At 39.1% G+C, this 23,379-nt stretch overlaps 1 protein-coding gene across 2 annotated transcripts in view; it reads right to left on the bottom strand.

Moving 5' to 3' along the window:
• Nucleotides 1–23,379, bottom strand: part of CNST (consortin, connexin sorting protein) — a 57,452-nt gene that overhangs the window by 26,912 nt on the left and 7,161 nt on the right. The window contains exons 1-4 of one of the 2 annotated variants that reach the window (XM_082756771.1): nucleotides 13,592–13,651; nucleotides 12,950–13,387; nucleotides 5,371–5,576; nucleotides 1,731–1,761 (exon numbers count right to left, since the gene is read on the bottom strand). In XM_082756771.1, the coding sequence (XP_082612897.1) occupies nucleotides 1,731–1,761; nucleotides 5,371–5,576; nucleotides 12,950–13,337 (625 nt within the window). In that variant the 5' untranslated portion in view covers nucleotides 13,338–13,387; nucleotides 13,592–13,651. Of the gene's footprint in view, nucleotides 1–1,730; nucleotides 1,762–5,370; nucleotides 5,577–12,949; nucleotides 13,388–13,591; nucleotides 13,652–23,379 lie in introns of those variants that run through there. The other variant, XM_082756770.1, reaches the window with a different exon arrangement.

The following is a 23,379-nucleotide window of genomic DNA, read 5'->3' as shown; positions in this document are numbered from 1 at the left end:
CATGTTTTGTCAGCTATTTCAAATTTAATTCTACAGTACATGAGGATAGTAGTAGTCTGAATGAAGTTCACAGTAATATAGTAAAAAATTCCATTATTCATTCTCATTAAAATACTAAAGTAACCATTGTGAATACACCATCAATACTTGTTATTTTTGTTAGCCTTATGCAACACACACATAGCATGGCTTATAAATGACACTATTAATGGAAGGAATATTCCCTGCCTTCAAGATGTCTGTTATTAGAAACAGTATTACAGATCATAGAGAGAGCCTTAGAGGAGATCACAGCAACAAACCCTAAATTACTGTTAAATACGCAGTTCTACACTGGATGAATTAAAATGCCCATCATGGATAATTGATACTATGCAACATGATGAAGTAAGTTCTTTATTAACCTCAGGAAATTGATGGCTGCAAGTACAGATGAGATATCCTTCATAAATATGCATTATATCATGGTGTTGAATTCCACACATCAGGTGTATGCTGCATTTTAAATTTACTGTATTTTTCCATTAAGAGCGATAATTTCTCTACAGAATTTTTCAATTTTTCTAAGTTGCATTACATATATACATATTTTTTTTTCTGATGGATGTTTTCTAAGATAGTGATAAGTATTTCACTTAATATATTCCTTTAAAAATATTGTTACAGTAGTTTCTCTGTTTTTGTACTACAGCCTAACATATTTTGGCTAGATTTCAAGGATATCTTTCCGAGCTTCTTTTGCTTTGTTATTTAATCATTATAATTGCCCACTTGCTTCATTTTGTTTGTTTTTACAAAGGCAACAAATTACACAATAAAGAAATAATCTTGTTTTTCTTCATCTTGTTAATCTTGTATGTACAGATTTTTTTGAATTTATGATGCACCTTAGTGCATATATACCTTATAGGCTTACCACTTGCCTCTTCTTTTTATAGGCTGAAAATTTTTCTTCAAGAGCAAACAGAGAAAAACTCAGTACAGGTTTTCTAAAAATACCATTTCACTTTAATGTAAATATTATTACTCTCTCCCAGAAATACTAAAATATATCGGAGTAACTATTAGCAGTTCAACTATTGGAACTTGCTGATCAAACTTGTTTGCATTATCTATGAAGAAATCAAAATAATCTTAGCTGTTCCCAGAAGCAGTTACCCACAGTTTCCTGTGACAAGGTTCTCAAACTACTTCAATGTGACTTGGACGAAATAGCATTTGACAAAAACATGCTGCTATTGTATGCAAGTTACTGATCTCCCTTAGCTCAGTGTTTGGTATTTTTATTCTAATCTAGACACTAATAGCACCTATTCTAATCAACTGTTGTGATAATTTTGTTCTTGCAACGATAGTGCCCTATTTGATATAAGAGAATATAAATGCTATCTGGATTGGACGTATTCCCAGTTACTAGTACTTACAACAAAACTTATCCTATAAAACAGATGTCCTTTGGAAACATTTCCTTACTTCCTTGTTTGTGCACAACTGCTAATGATTGTATCAGCACAGGTTTTGAAAGTGGATTTATTACTTAACTCATATTCCAGATGCCTGATTAAGAAGGACTTGCTAACATATTATATATTCACTCATGGGTAAATTAGGGCTCTTATTTCTTTCTACACCTGTCCCACAACCTGTGAGTCAATTGTAAAGTATGTCTTTTATGTTTTATCATGACAGATTATTTAAATACCACATAATTTTTACAAGTGAAAGGATACATTCCTCCTCTTGAAAATAGGTCTCAGCTATCTGCAAAGAAAAAAAGCAGAAAAATTAGCATTCTCTATTTTTATGAAAGTGGTAAGGATGTAATAAGAACTTTTTACTATAGTTTTTAAACATCTGTTTTGTAGGTTTGTATTTAGTTTCAATAGAACACAAGCGTTCGGACTAAATGAATGTATTCTTATTCTAGGAAAGATGTTTAAAAAAAAGTGTCAAACAACAAAGAAATTTTAAGTCTAATCACACAAATTAATTTGCCCAAACGTTAGTTGGGCTTTATCTTGTTACAACAACAAATGTTTATTTCAGCATTTTTTGTTTTAATGATCATATTAGAAAGTTTTAAGATAACCTAGAACAGAGGCACTGTATTTAATGATATGAGATGGGTCAAAGAGTTTGAATTCTATTATTGACCATTGCTTCCTTATGTTTGACAGAAGGGATGTTGTTCAGCTCTCCTGAGCATTACAATGCAATGAAATCAAATAGAGAAGTATAGGCTTACTGACAGATGACAGAAGAACAATCTTTGGATCAAAGAAACTGAAAATATCACCTATTGCAAGATCAGAGACATACCAACAGGCTTCCTGTTTACAATATTTCACATTTAAGCATTGGAAATTCATGAGATAAACATAAAAGGACTGATTTTTTTTCCCCCCGTGTTACTCCTATTCTGCCAACAGAATCCAGACACCACCATTGCAGCAACCTTCTGCCACTTTCTTTCATGAAGCTTCTGTTCTGTATTAAAAAGATCTAAGGACCTTCTGCTCCATGTCAGTTCACTAAGCCTAGCATCTTGATATCTGAAGCTCTTGAACAACAGAGCAAGAAGTCGTGTAGTTAACCCAGATGGCAGCCGTTTGATATGCACTGTAGTTGTTATGACACAGAACAAATCTGAGGCTTTTCCTCCTGAAATTGACATTTCTGTAATGGAACAATTAAAATCGGATTCATAACAAGACAGCTCTGCCAAAAAGAAGACCACTGGAAAGAAAAAAATAAAAACCAACAAAACCCTAAAAAAAAATCACAGTTTTCAAGACTTGTTCACCTACACGGACATTGAATTTACACAGATATGTCAAAACAAAGAAATACCATGTAGCTGACACAAGAAAAAATCAAGTGGTCCCTAGTGCATTATTTAGTGCTAAGGGAGTTTAATATAAAAAAAAAAAAAAAAAAAAAAAAAGATTGTACCAAAGCAGCTACTAAGGTCCAAACATGAGAGATTACTTTGAAATAAAACGTCAAAGAACATACAAAATACTTAAAATCTAAGTCAGTCTCTAACACCTGTAGCTTAAAAAAAAATTGTAAACTGACATTAAATTCTATAACAGCTATCAGCTTAGCCAATGGCTAGGAATTGAAAAAGAGATCTCTGTAGCCAAGCATTCAAGATCTCTATCTGTGACATCTTAAAATAAACTTCACCTTGGTTGCATAATTTTGCAACTTTGATCTTTAATAGATCGCCACAAAAAGGAACAGTAAACACATGCTTACCAAGGCTTTACTTATATTTACACTAAGAAGCTTTCCATACCAAGGACATGGGCATGTGAAGATTTGCTACAGCAAAGCTACGAATTTTAACTGCAGACTACTGAACTAGATGTACTAACCTCTTCCTAACAATGCTTTTGCTTTCAGCTAGCTCAAATCCAAAACTACAAACATGGAGGTGGCAAGAACTTCATGAAGAAAAGTCAAGTTCCCAGTTCGGAAACCTTTTTTTCTGTTAATCAAGTGAAGGTATCTTTTGTTGTTGCCTTTGTTTTCTTCCTCCCCTTTCTCAGATCTGATTTAAAGGACTATCTCTTGGACTAAAATGGCAAAGGCACCACTTTATAATAGAGTCCAGGCAACCAGCTGAGAGAAAGCAGTGTCCAAAGACATTCGGAAAAATAAGAGCGTTTTTAAGCAGAACCTAAATTTTGCTTTGTCTCTGAGTTGTTGATGGAGAATACTACAGAAAAGACAGAGCTGATATTCCAGAAAGGAAAAGGTTTAAAGCTATATAGGGAAACTAAGCTGGTAACTGAAACGTATTTCTTTCCATTCCTCTCTTGACAAATCATCTTTGAGATATGCAACAGCAAAAAACTTACTTGTGCTTGCCAGAAAACCGGGTAGACTTTCCAAGAAAGCTGATGAACACTGATGATTTGTTCATAAATGGAATAAAACAACAAAAAATATAAACCTCAAAATTAAAAACATGTCTTTCACACATTCCAATAAAATACGCTGATATGTCTTAGGAAAAAAGAGAAGGTGTGTGGTTAACATGTTTGAGCCTAGAAACTCAGATTTTGTTTTCAGTTCTGTCACAGTTCCTGTATGACTTTGAAAAGGTTGTTCCCTTTAGGGTTTGGCTTCCTCATCTACGAAGCTGTGAACAGATTTCATCTCCATTGTGGTCGGTGACACTCCTTAATGTTTGTGAAGTGTTTTGAAATTCTTGCCCTAACTGTATTGTTTTCCAAAGGAGACCTTTCTACTGACTCATGGAAAAACACCAAATTAAACATGGCTACAAGTACAAATGGTTTACCCTAACGCTAAGTTTCAAATAAGTTAAGGAACAACATAAAATCACTTAAACACAAGTAGTAAAAAACAAAACAAAACAAAACAAAAGCCCTATATCAAATGTGAAGTATCTAGAAATTGTGATATGAAAGAGAAGACTCTCATATCATCTCTTCCCCACATTAAAGAGAACAAGGATGCAGGAGCATCATCAAAGTGAAGAAGCTTAAGATATTACAGTCATCCAATTTTCTGCAATAAGGATCATATAACTAAGTCAAAACAGACACTGTATCACATCTCTCTCTAGCCTGCGAGAGGTTATAGCCAAACAAAATGTTGTCCAGTCCATTAACAGTCTGACAGAATCAAACTATGTATTAACAGTGAATCAAGTTCTAGACACATACTCATTTTGCACCATGATCTTCCAAAAAGAAAAACATACTTTGCGAGTTAGTAAGACTGCTTTCCAAATCACACAGTATTTAGTATTTCCATTGGTGTTGCACATGTGGTGACTGTGCGATAAAGAGTAGATACTAAGGAACCGTGAATCTCAGCATTCATGCATGAAGTTCATGCTAGAAAGAAGTCTGCAATGGTTAAAATAATTACCGATATAAAATATAATTTAAACATCAGCAGTCTTCTATTTACACCAGTGTCCTACAAAATGTATTTTAGGTATTTTGAAGAGTTATTTTTCTAAATCTTCTCCTAAAAATTTCCCTAAAAAAAAAACTTTCCTAAATCTTCCTGACCCACTCCAGGACTCCAGTGTCTGGGGAAAAAAATAATATTGTCAAAAACTCTTCTATAGACAAGCAAGTCTGTTCTAAAGTGTGTAAGACTTACCCTTGAGTTTCAATTAACTGCAGAATATACTTTCAAGGTAATTTATCATTTCACATATATTAGAAGAGGAGATATCTGCCGTGACCCTCTGTTATATATAGAAACTTCAAACTATTCTGTCCAGATACGAACATTGACATATGTTGAATTAATGCGTCTTTCTCCTAATGAGAAAAAGTCTCAAATCACAAAGCTGAGTGCAACAACCCAAAATGATAGTACCTGATGGAGACACAGGGGCAGTATCTTTGAATCCATCTGCTCAACCTCTTCACGGAGCAAAGAGAAAAGGGACTGCAACGTTTGGTTTTGTTCTTTTTGGTGAGAATGTTCATTTGCTTCAACAGCACCTTCAGCACGCACTGAATCTGTACGTGTAACAAGAGTATTTTCCTCTTTGATTCCTGTGGTTCCCGCTGAAGGAACTCCTTTAAAAAGAACAAGTATTTAGGTTAGGAATTCAAAATGTCAAGTTGCATTTTTAGGAAATTTCAATACAATAGCTGTGAATAAAAAGCTAGGATCTTAAATAACAGTTCTGCACATAAATAAAATATTGGCCTTGTCAAAGCTAGCTGCAATAGGTCTGTCTTACTGTCAGCTCACCTACCTGAAAAGACAGACACACAACAGCTGTTCTTGTACACTACTATCTGGGATCCAACTTTAACTTCGGATGAAAAAACACCTAGCCTAAACTGTTTGATAGTGATTAAAGGAGACCAGGATGACCTAAAAAAAAGCGTTGTGGCTGATGTTACATTTTTTGCAACACAGTTTTCCTCAGATGGGACAAAAGAAGAACAAATGAACAGCAGGCAGCAGATAGGCAGGGAGCAGTTTGTGTGATGAGCAGGGGTTCTGGTGGTGGCCACCTGAGCCAGGAGTGTGCCTGCGAGTTGGCTGGGACCAATCGGGGATGCACAGAGAGGCTGTCCTGGGTAGGCCAGGAGAAAGTGAATGAGGTTCTTGGTCGGTCCCTTCATGCCTGCTAAGGAGCTTGTAGAGGAGTAGCCCCAGAGAAGGAAAGGTTCCTGCTGGGAAAGTGAATTTAACCTCCCTCAGATGATCACACGGCATCTCCTCATGGTTATGACAGGATCTTAAAGGACAGAAACAAGTAGATGATGACAGTGGGAATTCTACTGTGGAAGACACACACGCAGGAGGATCGTACTGCTGGGTGAAAAGGAAAACACCCCCAAGTAGCCAGGCTATTTATTTGGGAGTCCAGGAGATGAACTACTAGCCATGATCCCTGTTGGTACCAATGAAACAAGGAAACGTGAACTGAATTGAACCACCAGAACTTCCTGATAGGCCAAAAACCAGGACCTCCATGGTACACTCCCTCCCAGTTCACTGTTGCCTGCCTATTTTTAGAGAAGCAAAAAAGGTGGGCACGCAGGTGAAGGACCATGTATTTTAACAGAGTAAAAATACTACAGGTAAAAATTTTCTGGGTGCAAATCCCTGTTTTCTTCTAGAAATGAAAAGTGGCCAGCACATGGGAGGAGAGGTTCTTGAAGGACTGGAAGCAAAGGTAGGGCCTGATGCTTCCTTTTGAAAATGGAAAAAAGTCAGTGGTGGGATACTCCAGGGTGACAGGGACTATCATGGACCATTTTTAACTCAGTATCTTCACTTCCTTCTCCAAGTCAAAGACGGTCGATGAAATCTCAAGCTGTGCAAAAAAACTGTACTAACGTCTTTGGAACCAAGGTGAAGAAGTTCAGAAGGACCTCAAAAACTTGAGCAGGCAAGAAGGTGGCAGATGAGATGCAGTGTAGGTAAAAGTAATTCTGTGAGAATTATCTAAACTATTGCCTGTAAAATTCCAGTTTCATAACCAGATGAAAAAAAGTCAGGAAAGACCTTGGAGTCATTGTTGGCAGCTCTATGGAATCATCAGCCGATGTGCAGCATGTGCCAAAAGAAAAACCAACAAAACGTTGGACACAACCAGAGAGGCTGCTGAGAACAAAACACAAGATATGATTTTGCTGACTTGCACTGCCAGCATTTTGGCAGCACAGTTCCCATCTTTTATCTCAAGACAGGTATACAGGATTAACAGCAAGTACAGAGAACAACTGAAATGATCAAAACTGAGTAAATTAGGAGTTAGGGTGCATCAGGAAAAACTATTACATCTAGACTCTTCATGTAGGAGAAAAGAAAGACGAGTGGGGACAGGATAGAGACTTGTGAGGTAGAGAAGGTGGGACAAGCTGAATGGACTGTCTTGTGTTGATTAAACCAGCACATGAGAGTAGGTGCTTACCCAGAATCAACTAGAGTTGATTCCTCCAATTCATGAACAATTTATATTAAAAAAAATAAAATCTGTCCTATAAATGTATCAAATTCAGTGCATTTTTATGAAAAGAAAATGGGTAACAAATATAACAAATAAGTAAGTAAAGAAAAAATAAAAAAAATAATGCCACTCACAGCTCCATAGATATTTTTAGTCACCAAATATGTTTGTGAAATTAAAAATTTATTGAAGTTATCTTCTCGATTAGTTCGACAACATATAAAAAGCATCCTGCATAGATGATACATACACCAAGACGCCAAGAAGTGCACAATAAAAAATTTTAACTCAAGTTATGATGAGTATGTTATTCCTGAACTACACCCATTTTCTGGAAATCATGTTATCAGTTAAAAGCAGGATGCATGGGGACACTGTGTCAAGCTAACCTACTCCCAGCAATAAGCATCTCTTCTTGGAACCATCACTCTGGTGCTGTTTCAGCAGCTTGAGCACTCAGCTGTTTCAGACTCCCTTGTGTTCACTGAAACCCTGCAGCGATGATTCAGGTTCGAGATTTAGGGCTTAAGAAAGGCATTGACTTGTCTGCTGAAGGCTCTACCGTTCTATTTTTGGTTATTTACAAACTCTTTATTGTAAACTATCCAGGTCAGGAGCAGTAATAATCTCTGTGGGTGGCTGTTTCTGCAGGGCTTATTGCCAGACAAAATACGGGTGTAATTTAATAGTGCTTTTTCAATATTAATGTACATCTCTGCTCTTCAAGTATTTATTTGCACTTACTGTGGGCCAAAAGCAACAGGAGGCATAAATGGATGCAAGATGCAAACAAGAAGGTGTTTTTAGTGATGGAATGAAGGCTGTATTTAAAGAGACAAGTGTCTGTTCAGCACATGGTCATGAAATAAGAAGAGGGCCCAAGTATTTTAGCAAACCTTTCTCTGGAAAAAAACATCACTTCAAACTGCACTTGATTAAGGAGTTGATAAACACCCATCACATCAAAACACGAAACACGCACAATGGCAACCATCACAAAAAACAACTTCAGTTTAATGTTATTTTGGTATCGTTGCTCTAATACATAGTTCATACACTGCATATTGTTCCTATATATAGTTGAGCTGTCACCCACCGGGAATCCAGTTCTGCCCTCAACTTACTACACTGAAGTTGAAACACATTGGAGCCATTCAGGATCATTCAAAACCCAGGACAGCATTTGTGCCTTGGTAACTACAAAACCAAGAATGTTTCTCGTGGCAACAGCACTTAGGAATATAATTTTATCATAAAAGTTTTATGGGACAAGATCCCACTTTATCTATGTATTCTCCACATTCTTAAAAAGGACACACACCACCACTTCTTCATCGAACTCAATCTTACTGTCTAAAGCAGATTTGAAAAAAAAAAAAAAACAAAACAAAAAAACATGACAAAAGGCAGTTATCTTATGTATATGTCTGATATTTAAAGAAACAAAGATTTTTTTTTCCCACTTTGCAAAACATAAACACTGAAAAGCTCACTCTTCCATTCTAGAGTGGAACCAAATCCTTTGTGAAAAATTTTTTCTCCTATGTGAAGAAAAGCAAACAAACCAAAAAACATGACCAAACAGAAGATATCACCTCTTCAGTGGTGAGAGCACTCATTTGGAATATGGCAAATACCTAAGTTGAAGTCCCTGACCTGCCAGACTCGTGAAGTTTTAACTGACATCTTCTGTGCCCAACTGGGAGTGCCAACAATTCCTAAGACAAGGGGAGATGCAAACTTTCTCATAAGTTTTCTAAAAGCTCACTGAAGCAGCCCCGTGTCTGAACAAAATTCCAACTTCGACAGACCTTCTGAATGGAAATAACAAATGCATTCTTCCATGTCTCACTTATGCTTTTGTCAGTACTTCCAGTATATGAAATCAAGATGTTCTTCCCACCTGCTTGGAAATGTCAGATGTGCAAGTATGTAGTATTTGCTACCAATTCAAGCTATCAAAATAAACTTACAGAACTGTCCTCTATTTTTCAATTCAACTTTAATTTTCGTATTTGATAACATCAGTTTTGTCTCTCAACAGTAACAGAAGTTTCTAGTACAGAACATTATTTATTTTTTTAAAAACATTTTTGGTACTCTGGTTCAGACTGAGTCATTCAAGAACCATAAAAAAATGCCACCACCCTGTAGTATTTAAGTATTCTGAAAATACCTAATTTTTAAGAGATTATTATTATATTTTTTAAGACAAGAGTATCGGGGGGAACATCATTAAAGATCAAACTACAGCAGATCAAGCCCAAAATCTTGTTTAGCACAGCAAACAGGTAAAATGACTCTGCTTGACTGTCCATAAAATGCGACCAGTTTATGTTCATGTGTTTAGTTTGCTGCAACACCAAATCCATCCCAACCGCTTCACTTTCTCTCCCATCTTTATGCTACTTCATGAAACAAGTTGAATAATTACAGGAAAACTGTGTGTTGCAGAATTTAACACCAGGAAAAGCAATCAAGTGCAAGACACCATGCTACTATCTTCATGAATTACACAGTGTGATTCTACAACATGAAGTTACCAATTATGCCAGGGATGACCTTTCAGAAAAAGACTAAATTATTTGCAGGGAACAGGGATAATTTGAGATCCGCATTTATAAAAATACATTGAGGCAGATGATGCTCCATGAATCACCATCTCTATCACACTCTAGCAAGTACGATTCACTACAAGGAATCCAAGGATGAATAATCACCAAGGTTTAAATTGGTCCATTTATAGTTACATCACATCTTTGATCGCCAGTGGCCTCGGATATATTTATTCAAAACTATTATTAGTGTACAAGAAGAATGGGAGAAACAACTCAAGTCAGGCGGCAAATTCACTGGAAACCATTGGGTTCTGTCAATCCTCACCCAGGAAGCTCCTGAATGGGCAATTTCGGGTGGCAAGGAGAAGACACTACCAAACACCTCTCCTCACCTTCTCCTTGTAACTCTTATTTAGCAGTCCTCTACTGACCACTGTGAGAAGCAGGACATTCAACAAGATGGATCTTCAACTGCTACAGTAAATCCTGCATCTCTGCCACTGATTGTAGAAGCTAGGATAATTGTAGCTCCTACACGTTGCAAATATATACAGAAACATAACAGTCAAATACTTGTAGTTGTTTACACCTCATAAGAAAATATTCAGAGGGTTTCAAACACTCTGCAAGTGGCAGTACTCGCTCTTTCTTCTGAAGTAAAAACGTGTGTTCAGAGTGGGATAGTGACTTCTCTAGTGATTGCCAATCTTCTGCTGCGCAAGTCCCGAAAAAATAGAAGGTAGGTTTCCATACTCCAAGTTCACTCCCTTAGATACCAGCAAGTGACTAGATACAGACGTGTTATTTAAGTCAAACATCAGCTTTTCCAGATTTTTTTTTTAACACTTAACAGCGACAGGAACAGGTTTGCTTATATAAGAAGAGAGGACGATTCATAACACTCTTCTATATCTATGAGTCAAAGCCAGCTCATCCATGATTTTTCAATAGTTAAAAATAAAAATTAAAAAATATCACCGTAATACATGTCCTGCAAGTATTCAGTCTGAGATTCTAACTGGATTGTGTAACTCTCTGCTGTCACCCATTCAGTGATTTTCCTCTGTTTGATTATTCTCTCTCTGAATTGGTATAACGCACAGAAAGCTGGTTTGGTTCTTTATGTAGAGGGACACTAGAGGAATACTCAAGAAATAGTTAAAATAGCTGATGTTAAAAATGAAAAAGGAAGGTTCTCACTAAAATAAAGACATCTGCAACATCAAGAAATTGTGACAGTCACTGCACTGTGTGAAAACAGGAGAACCACCATGCGATGATAACTAGAAAGCTTAATGGAAATTAACCCATAGTCCATGGGAAACAAGATGTAATTTTGTATTTTGATCTTCCTACTGTAACGATCCAGGTTCTTTATTAATAAGTAGTTAGCGTTTGTTCACAGGGATTCTATTTTTATTCCCAACAAAACTCCTTAAACTTTGCAGGCAGGATATTCTTCCCTGTTGTGGTATGCTGCATCTCTAGGTTTTTCAGGAAGTTTTCTTTATTTCAGCTTTCTGCCTTAGAACTCCCATCTACCGTGCACAGCTGTTTCTGTGGTACTTCTGCATCTGTTGATTGCATTTATCATCAAGAATACAAGCTAGCGGAAAGAGAATACGGGCAAAGCATAACTTTCAGTGTTTGGATAAATTTATTTATTCCTCCCTCTCACCATACTTCAGACACTTCTGTCCACAGATCTATATTACATTTCATCAGCTTTTTTTTTAATTTTATTTTTTATTATTCCACTACTAGTCCTCAATTACTTCTTCCAATCCCTCTTTTATTTTACTTATCTTTTTATACATGAGATCTACAATTGAAAGACATACTCACTGATTTTCTTCATTATTTATGGACAAATCATTCTCCTTGTGACGACAGATTTCAGTATCCTCTAATCTTTACTAGAAAACATATTTTTTCTCTTCTAGATCTTGCCTGTATGTACAAGATATGGAGCACAAACTTCCTTCCTTTTCCTTTCTTTACCTATTTTGCAGTCCCTTTAGATCATCATCATTTAGCAGAAAGAGGCCATAGAAGAATTCTGGCAAGAAAATTGTATTTTAAAACTACCTACTTTAAACTATCAAATTCCCCATCTTCCCAATCCTTAGAAGAAAAAAATACATGGAAAAAAAAAAAAAGGAGTGACTCAGTTATTCCAAGTAAGTTTTGAAAAGATACCAATGGGATGAAATACACTGATTTTAATTAATATATTTGCAGCACTATGACACATAAGATATATGATTTATGGCATAATCCTAATATGCATAACGATGCAGACAAATCTTACTCATTCAAAAAGGGAATGAACATCTCAAATAAGAACATGTAATAAACTTTTACATCTTCCTTACCGAATTCAGATCCAAAAGATATAAAGGAGAAGTAACATGAAAAATTGGGAGAAACATATCTGTTGAGTGTCTCATTACCTGAAATGCAAATTCTAGCACTATGTATCAAGCTTTAAACAACCTACGTAAATTCTGATGGGAGCAGGCCAAAATCAAGATATTTGGTACTCATACCAAGATGTCAAATCATGACTCTATATCAAGACACCAAAATCTTGCACTTCAACACCTAAAATAAATCAAAACATACTGCCTGAATTTCTGGCCATTCTGATTTGGAAGTCAGCCCAGTTTCCATACTGAAACTCTGCACCTCCCTCTACTCATCCTTCATCAGTGTGTTCCAAGTGTTACATAGCTCACTAATTCAAATACAGACAATGAAAACTTCTAGAATTGAATCTGATTTGGTACTATTAACACTCTAAAACATATTTTTAGTGAAACATGAAAATAATTACTGTGGCACCTACAATAGAACTTGCTTACCACTTCACAGTTTTATTATTTTAAGTAAACAGAATAAAAACATGTTTTTTAGAAAGTACCTTTGGATTTTTTTCCAGAGCTTCTTTTGCTTCTTGGACTTCTTTTTCCACCTTGCTGCTTTTCTATAACAGGCTTTTCCTCCAGCTGGGGGTCCATATGGACATTTACAGATGCCCTTTCAGTCTCCCTTTCCTTACAGCTTGGGGTACAGTCTCCACTGTCCATATTCTCATTATTGTTGATGCTGTCCTGCTCACCTTTGTCCTGCCTTCCCATAGCAGTTCTACTACTGGTCAGAACCTCATTCCCATCATTGTCAAGTTGATTTTCATTTTCATCAGGTGAAGAAACCAAATACGAAGCCAAACTTTCCACCCTATAGTCATCCTGAAGATTGTCTTTGGAGTCTATTTGTAGATCATTTGGTGGAAATTCTCTGTCATCCATTAGAGCGTTACTTGTTGAACCACTTAATCCCTCTCCAGATCGTTTTAGACCTAAAATATAAAACCAGAAGAAGCATTTATAATACATATTATGACAGATGAATAAGCTTGTGCTTAATTCCAGAAAATAAAGAATCACATTAGCTAAGTAATATAGTTTAACAGTATGGGGAAATTGTTTCCAATAGTTGCCCCATTATAAGTTTCCATCCCATTGCTCCATTGTAAGTTCTAAAACAAAGCATAGCTACATACTAAAAGCTATCTGTGAACTTGCGTTTTTATCCAGTTACAGTTGGTTCCAGTTAAATGGCCAGTAGCACAGCTGATCTTCACAACAGTGCTCACAGTGCTATAACTGAGGCAACAAGGAAAACACAAAGATAAACAAAAGCCACCACCTCCGTTTAAACCCATGGCTAAAATAAAAGCATTCTTATTACATAAGATCATAGTTTGCCTGAAAAAAACACAACACACAAACCAAGACAGGAAGGAATGGAAGCTGAACTGTCATTTCTGTCAGTCACAGTACCACGGCAAACATGCAGATAGGTTAACTCTTTTACAAGAATTAGATGCAAATAAAACCTGTTTATTGACTCAAATTGTCACTTCATTTTCAAGAGAACATTCAACATGTCTTCAGTACACACACAAGCAGATGGTTTGTTAATAAAAAAACAAGATTAACTCCTCGAGATTAACTCCCCTTGTCCTTATGGGCGACTTCAACTTGCCGGACGTTAACTGGGAGTGCCACACGGCTGACACGAGCAAGTCCAGGAGGTTCATGAAGCACCTAGATGATAACTTCTTGGTACAGGTGCTAACGGAGCCAACTAGGAAAGGTGCCCTCCTAGACCTGTTGCTAGAAAACAGAGAGGGTCTGGTGGGAGATGTGGTGATTGGTGGCCGCCTCGGTCATAGCGACCATGAAGTGGTTGAGTTCAAAATTTATGGTGACAGAAAGAAAAGTGCCACCAAAACCTCATCCCTAGATATGGGGAAAGCGGACTTCAGGCTGCTCAGGGAACTAGTCAGTAAGGTCCCCTGGGAAACTGCTCTTGAAGGCCTCGATGTCCACCAGTGCTGGTCACTCTTTAAGCGATGCCTCCTAGAAGCACAAGATAAGGCAATTCCAAAATATCGCAAGTCAGGCAGGCGGGGCAGGAGGCCGGCGTGGCTGACCAGGAACGTTCTAATGGAGATTAGGCGGAAACAGAGAGTGTTTCGCTACTGGAAGGAGGGCCAGGCGTCATGGAAAGAATACAGGGATGCTGTTCGTGTTTGTAGGGAGAAAGTTCGAGTGGCCAAAGCACAGCTAGAGTTGAAGCTGGCTGTGTCTGTGAGAGAAAATAAAAAGGGTTTTTTTAGATATGTAAATGGAAAAAGGAGAACTAAAGAATATATAGGGCCGCTCCTTGATAGGGAAGGTCTCCTCACAGACGATGACGTAGGCAAAGCAGAGATGCTTAACGCCTTCTTTTCCTCTGTCTTCAATGCCGATGATGGGCTTCGGGACCCAGGGTGCCCTGAGCTGGAGGACCGGGACGGTGGGGATGACAAACTCCCAATTGACCCTGAACGTGTGCGGGATTTGCTACTCCACCTGGATCCCTACAAGTCCATGGGTCCGGATGGGATTCATCCCCGGGTGCTGAAAGAGCTGGCGGATGTCATTGCGGAACCTCTATCAATTATTTTTCAACGATCCTGGGAATTTGGAGAGGTCCCGGTAGACTGGAAGCTGGCAAATGTTGGGCCAATTTTCAAGAAGGGTCAGAAAGAAGACCCTAGCAATTACAGGCCTGTCAGTCTCACGTCAGTGCCTGGTAAAATCATGGAGAAGTTGGTTCTCGGACTCATTGAGGCACACCTGGGGGACAAAGCAGTCATTGGTCCCAGCCAGCATGGGTTTGTGAAGGGTAGGTCCTGCCTAACTAACCTGATTTCCTTTTATGATAAGATCACCCGTATGGTGGACCAAGGGAAACCAGCTGATGTGATTTTTTTGGACTTCAGCAAGGCTTTTGACACGGTTTCCCATAGGATCCTACTGGACAAAATGTCCACCATACAGCTAAATAAAAACATCATACGATGGGTGAGCAATTGGCTAACGGGCAGGGCCCAAAGGGTTATGGTAAATGGAGCTGCGTCAGGCTGGCGGGCGGTCACCAGTGGGGTCCCTCAAGGCTCCATTTTAGGGCCGGTACTTTTCAATATTTTTATAAACGATCTGGATGTAGGAATAGAGGGTATTTTGAGCAAGTTTGCTGATGACACCAAACTTGGAGGAGTTGTGGACTCAAATGAGGGCGTAAAGGCCTCGCAGAGGGATCTGGACAGGTTGGAGAGCTGGGCGATCACCAACCGCATGAAGTTCAATAAGAGCAAGTGCCGGGTCCTGCACCTGGGACGGGGAAACCCTGGCTGCATGTACAGACTGGGCGATGAGACGCTGGAGAGCAGCCTAGAAGAGAGGGATCTGGGGGTCGTGGTAGACAGCAAGTTGAATATGAGCCAGCAGTGTGCCCTGGCAGCCAGGAGGGCCAATCGTATCCTGGGGTGCATCAAGCATGGCATCGCTAGTAGGTCAAGGGAGGTGATTGTCCCGCTCTACTCTGCGCTGGTGCGGCCTCACCTCGAGTACTGTGTGCAGTTCTGGGCACCACAGTATAAAAAGGACATGAAACTGTTGGAGAGTGTCCAGAGGAGGGCTACGAAGATGGTGAAAGGCCTGGAGGGGAAGACGTACGAGGAACGGCTGAGGTCACTGGGCCTGTTCAGCCTGGAGAAGAGGAGGCTGAGGGGAGACCTCATCACAGTCTACAACTTCCTCGTAAGGGGTTGTCAAGAGGCAGGAGACCTTTTCTCCATTAACACTAGTGACAGGACCCGCGGGAACGGGGTTAAGCTGAGGCAGGGGAAATTTAGGCTGGACGTCAGGAGGGGGTTCTTCACAGAGAGGGTGGTTGCACACTGGAACAGGCTCCCCAGGGAAGTGGTCACTGCACCGAGCCTGTCTGAATTTAAGAAGAGATTGGACTGTGAACTTAGGCACATGGTCTGAACTTTTGGGTAGACCTGTGCTGTGTCAAGAGTTGGACTTGATGATCCTTAAGGGTCCCTTCCAACTCAGGATATTCTATGATTCTATGATTCTAATCCACCACCTACTCTCAATGGGGGTCAATTTTCCCTTTTAGTGAACATGCAGCTCTAATCAATGCTGCAATTAAGCACATACTTACAGGAAAAAAGGATAAGACTTAGTAGCAGAGTTATGTGGAACCTAACAGAGGACTGTAATTGTGTTTGTTGCTTTCCTCAGCTTTTGGAAGCGCAGCACTACTGCTGGTTTAACTTAGCAACTATATAGATGAAATATAATTCCATTACATACATCTAATTAGATTCATCTCACATATTTTAAATAGGAAATCCAAAAAACGGCAAGCACTCTTATATTGCAGAAGAGCTTTGACAAGCTTCCTAAGGCAGCTTCCTACCCTTTCCTTCAAAGGAAAAGGCATTTTAGGAAACCTGTTTCACCAAACTTTCCTTGGTTTTCTTCCCCAATACATACAATTGATATAACTGAAATGCATGCTTACTAGATATGTGAGATACCATTTCATTTTACTTGCTAGAATAATTCAAATTGCAGAAAAATGAAAAGATACCTTAGAGGATAAGCATTCCTATACAACCTTTACAGTTGCTAAAAGGACTGGAAGGAAGAAAATTTCACTCATCTTAGAGAAGGACTAGAAGGAGGATTCACGGAGCTACAGGCTGCTTGCCCTCACCTCAGTCCCTGGAAGATGACGTAGCAAGTAATCCCGGAAACCATTTTCAAACACGTGAAGGACAAGAAGGTCACTGAGAGTACTCAGTATGGATTTATGACAGGTAAATAGCACATAACCAACTTAATAGCCTCCAATGACATGACTGGTTCAGTGGCTGAGGAGAGAACGGTGTATGGTGTTTACCTTGACTTTAGTAACGCTTTTGACACTGTCTCGTGTAACTCCCTTATAGACAAGCATTCAAAGTATGGGCTACATAAACAGTGAAGTGAACTCAACACTGGCTGGATGGGTGAGCCCTGAGGGCTGTGATCAGCCAAATAAAGTTCAGCTGGAGGCCTGTCACGAGCCGTGTATCCTCAGGAGTTGACAGTGAGGCCAGTACTATCCTTTAATGACTATTCATTAAGTACTATTCATTAACTTCATTAATGACCTGGGTGACAAGTCAACTGGTGGTAAGCTTGCGGATGATACACCAGAGGGTTGTGCTGCCATTCACAGGGACCTCAACATGCTGGAGGGAATGGGCTGACAGGAACTCCATGCACTTCAGCAAAGGAAAATGCAAAGTCCTGCACCTGGGAAGGAATAGCCCCATGTGCTGATACAGACCAAGGGCCGCCCCGCTGGAAAGCAGCCCCACAGAAATGGCACCAGGGCTTCTGGTGGGCAGCAATGGACCATGAACCAACAACGTGCATTCATGGCAAAGGAGGCCAATGGCATCTTGGGCCACATTAGGACGAGCAGGTCAAGGGAGGTGATCCTCCCTACTTAGTGCTAGTGAGACAAACCTGGAGTGCTGGGTACAGTTCAGGGCCCTATGGAAGAAATATAAGGATGTACTGAAGCAACTCCAGGACAGGGTCAAAGAGATGATTAAGGGACTGGAATATCCATCAGAGGAAGTGAGGCTGAGGGAGCTGTGACTGTTCAGCCTGAAGGCTCAGGGGAGATTTTATCAACATATGTAAATATGACAGGAGGAAGTAAAGACGAGTCAGTTTCTTCTCAGGGGTATCTAATGAAAGGACAAGATGGACACAAGCTATGTATAAGGAACACTTTTTGAACACAAAGAGAAGCTTCACCTGTATGTACAACTGAGAACTGGAACAGCTGCCCAGAACAGGCTGTAGAGCTGCCATTCTTGGAGATATTCAAAACCCAGCTGCACACAGTCCTGAGCAACCCACTCCATCTGACCTTGCTTTAAGTCAGGATGGGGGATGGACTAGAAAATCTCCAGAGATCCCTTCCAACCTTACCCATCCTACGATTCTGTGGCTGTGAGTGGTGGGATCATTAATAAGATACAGGCCACATCATGAAGCAAAAACTCCTGTATCTGCTTTTTGTACAAGGCATACAATAATTGTTAATTAAAATGTTCATATTAAAAATCAAATTCACTAATTCTGAGGGGGAAAAAAGGTATGACTCTTATGTTCCTTTCACCAACGATTCACTCAGACACTGTTCTGAAGCCAGATGTGTATGCAGAGCTGATCTAAGGAAATGGAAAGAAGGTGTCAATTCTAAAATTTTCTTCAACTTTCGTCCATTTGTAGGTTTTGCAGGGAACAAAAGGGAAGGGCACAGGACTGCAGAGGTGGAGACGCCAGCAGAGAAGCTATCCGTGCCCACACGCACTCTGGCTACTGCAACTGCTGTTAGCCATCTATGCTGGCTAGCTGTTGGGCACACAGCCAGCAGAGTTTCCAGCATTAACTCTTCCTAATTGTCCACCTCTCTTTCATCACTGCTTCAGAGAGGGCTCACAGGCTTTAGTCACTCTCCATGACTGCCCTTTATACTTGTCCTAAAATTATTTCTGCTACTATTCCTGAAAAGTTTATTTATAAAGTGCTATCCTTACCGCAACGTCAATTTTGCCAAGCTAACAGGTGCAAGGAAGCGCAAACACATCACTTGGGTAGTCTGCCCCTTAGCAGCACGAGTTTACTTCTCCACTCGGGTGTTCCTGGGTCACTCCACCAAGCACTGCTCTACTGGTTCTACAGGAGTGGCGAGACACCGGCAGCTTACCCTGCCCTCAGATACCACTGCAACCCACGCGTGCTCTGTAAAGGACTGTAACTTCTGGAGAGTTACAGTGACGGTGTGCCAGGTGCCCGGGGGTCTCTAAGCAGGATGTTTTAGGAGTTCCCAGTAAGGACATGGAGATGATGAGCCATAGCCAGCTGGGCAATGCAGAAGCAAACGCAGGACAACGCAGTTTCTGCTTGCTACCCGAAGGACTTGTTAGCCATTTCCAGCCATACCAGTCCAGCTAAGAACTACTGCCTGTCCTTTAGCATACACGCACCTTAAAAAAACAGTCAGTCTAGAAGACTAATGAATTGTACAAAGTGGGAAAGACGTAAATTGTGTCTGGCAACCAAACAAGAGAAATGGCTTTTCTTGAGCATAAGACAAATAAGGGATCTCAAGAGGAGATGGTTCTGCAGAACCTATCTGTTCATTAGAAGGATGCTCCTTATTCTAGCTCCTTGCCTTCAAGGAGAGTTAAACATGAAATGAAAAGTTAACAGGAGGACAGACCACAAGAATCAGAACTAGAATATATTCTTTACAGACATCAATACAACAGTAACAATTCATAGATGGTAACTGTTCTAAATTGTTGAAAAAAATCCCAAATACCACATTAAAGGTTTACTTCTTACTCATCCCAGCAGATGAAATACTAACTATTGCTGCCCTTCCCAGCTCAAGGATTAAATGGCACTTCAGATAAAACAGGATAAATCGAATTGCCCAAAGCCAATGAGGAATTAGCTTTTACAGCAATAATTAAAAACCAGGATGTCCTACCACTGCTCTTTTGCTCCTATCAGTAGACAACAGCTTATCCTTCCAAGAGCTAACACATGGAAAACAGAGAACTGAATGCATTTGAACAAGATGTTTCCTATTAGATTGTGCAAAATGAGGAAAAGATGCTTTTGACAAGTGGCATTTTATATAGAGGAAGCTAACTTTTTGATAGAAAATATTAAGTCATTTCCTTTCAACACAATATACGTGGCTATAATGATAGTCTCTCTCTAGCTGAGAGGCTGGAGAGCCTTTGCAGCTCATCCTGATAAACTTTTCCTGGCTTACAGTCTGAAATTAAGTATTTCTCCAAACAAAGGTAGCCTTTAAATCTACTCCTTTCTACAACCCTTGTGACTCAGAGGATGAAAATCCCTAAAGAGCTAGTTCAAAGAATTTAGAATGTCTTGCTCTTGATATTTTAACAGGATTTTCCCTCCCTGCTGCCCCCCTCCCCTCCATGTTTTCAATATTGCGGTTAATCCTTTTGACACTGCCAAGACACCAGGAAGTCACAGAAGCGCAGCTAAATCCAGTGAGAATGAACTTGAGCTCTGCCTACAAAACACAACTAGAAACACTTATTTATAAACAAAACTGGAATTAAGCCCACTAGTGATTTGAGCTATATTTAAAACACCACTCTCATGCAGTTATTCTATTTACTCTTTTGCCATTGAAATGAATTGTATGCAAAAATATATGAAGAAAAAAAAAAAACACATTTGCTTCTTCCCAGGCACATCCTTCCTCCCTTCACTATTTGTCCAAAATTGACATAAAAGCCAACACTGAGCAAAATTGTGCAGACCTGAATTAAAACGAGATGATGAATGGAAGTGCTTCAGTTTCAATTGCCACACAGATTAATGCAACTGGCATATAAAATCATGGTGATTATAGTACAAATAAAAATAGGATGGAAAATACTTGCCAAGTGGCTAAAAGGAAGTCTGAACTGAAAAAATTAGTTGGGTTTGTTTGAATACAGACAGCACGTATGTTATAGAAGTACCCTGACACTCACTTCTACTTGAAGTAAATCAGTATCAATTTTAAAAAGTCCATGCTCTTCAGTGTTTTCTTTCATGTAGTTCATATAATTTCAACAACTTTTTTAGTTGCTTGTTTTTGTATGTGCATACAGTGATTTTCTTCCATCAGTCCTTACTAAGGAAACATTACCTTAAACAAAGCTGTTGGGATTGAACACTGAAAAAAATAAAGAACCAGGATCTTTAACCAGGATCTTTCCTGACCCGGCACAGCCAAAATTTGAAAAGGGCATTAATGAAAAAAAAAAAAAGAAAAAAGAAAAAAAGCCTCACATAGAAATTCAGCTCCTCCATCCTGAAAAGCTAATGGTTTTTGTGAATGCTTACTGAATGTATTGCATAGTACTTTATTTACTGATCTCAAATATCTCACAGATATTCCTGAGATAATGTAACAGGTGTTAAAGGCACAGGAGGATTCATTGCACCCTACCAGACACTAATCAATTACAGATGCGTATTTTTCTTTTGTGCACAACACACACACACAATGTACACAAACAAGAACCTAGAAAGGTAAGAGTTTGAGAGGGGAAGGAACAGTGCTGCATGTGGTAACAGTTGCTCAGCCTAGAAAAGGTTGCCAAATGAATGAACCAGCTGTCAAGAGATGTGGAATTGCCACCTTTTTAAAGAAGAAATTTGGCAACTTTTAATTTTAAAGACTGGTAAAAAGTAAATAGCACCTAGGATTAAGGGAACTTTTTTTTTTTTTTTTTTTTTTAAAATGTTGTGTGACTTTTGCCCCTTTTATATATATTTAGTATTTTTAATATAAACATCATCTAGGACAACTAGTCCTAGAAAAAAAAAGTGCTGATACTGTTAAGAGGAAACAGGATTTTTTTTTTAAACAATACATATTATACACATATTAGGGAGTTGTGGCTTTTGTTGCTAGATAGAAAAAGAAAAAAAGAAAAGAGCTGAAACTGGATAATTTGAAGAATGACAAAACCTTACCTGCATATTTCTTTGAAGAAAAAACAAATCTGATGATCTTTCTGATAGCCAGAGTGAAGATACATTACAGGACATTTAAATATCAGTATCTCATTTCATATTTTTAAATAAATACAAAGCAATGTGAAAACTATAACTGCCTTTCAAAATGAAAATGTGCACTGCAAATTGTTATTATTGCAACTTAATTTCTGCATAAGAGAAAGATCATTGGTCTTATTTAACGAACAATTACATTTACTTCCAAAATGAAGGTGCAATGATGGAAAAACTCTAGACAACAGAGTAACTAGTTCTTTTGAGAAAGTGCAAGAGCAATTTCTCTACTACTGCTGGCTTTTTCCATTGATCTGGAACCCAAGACATCCCTGAAGAAATGTGGAATATTATCACCAGATGGCTTCAGAGTGTCCTCATTTCATCACAGCCAAGAATAACAGGGGATGTATCAGATGCTAGAAATGTACTTGACCATCACACGATTTGCTGCAGATGGAAAGAGACAGCAGACAACGAGGGTAGGCATTTCATTCAGCTGTAATCGTCTCATAAAGCCAGACCACTTCCAGCTAGCAGAATCCTGCTCTGCACTTGTTTTATGTGCAACACATAATGGTAAGAATCCTGCTGTCCTAAAGGAGGGGAACAAATCCGGACACACTTCTGTTTCCCAGCCTGACGTCCCTGCAGAAAAAACCTGCCATGCTGTGAGCACGGACTCGGTAGCAGTTTATTGCTTCACAAGGCAGTCTTATGTACAATCCCATTACTGGACAGCCTCACTACGAGAGAATCTCATTAACGTCCTTCTGCCTGTTCAGTTTGCCCAGCGTCCTGCTTTGAAATAATGTACTAGACGAAAAAAAAAATAAATCTTCCTACATGTTTTCTGCTTCCACGTCAGACACATGGTTCAGGAGGTCTCTCTCTTCAGACACGTTAAGTCTGGTACCTCCAAGAGATACAGAAGCAGGAGTGGTTTATCTAATTACACTGAATTTACAAAACATCTGAGCATGAACAGCTTGGTGATTTGGCACTTTCCGACACTGAAGTGGTATTTCTCAAGTGACAGTGGCATTTAGCAGCATGACGATCTCTTACATTTATAAACAGCAGGAATGGTGAGGTTTTGAGAGGAAGTTCCACATGCTATTTTCAACTGCGAAGCTCCCCAATCATTCTGCTTATTCACAGCTTTCGTAAACAATGATAAACATACGCTGCCAGGCATAATCTACTCTTCCACATTTACCATTACTATAAAAACATGGTTCAGACACCAGCCAAACACAAGAGGTTTGTCTGGGAACAAATAATATCTGTTATTAGAACATACGACAGTTTAGATGAAAATTTCATA

Source organism: Aythya marila (assembly GCF_965140915.1).
Source record: "Aythya marila genome assembly, chromosome: 3".
NCBI lineage: Eukaryota > Metazoa > Chordata > Aves > Anseriformes > Anatidae > Aythya > Aythya marila.
This window is presented reverse-complemented; position numbering and strand designations above follow the sequence as displayed.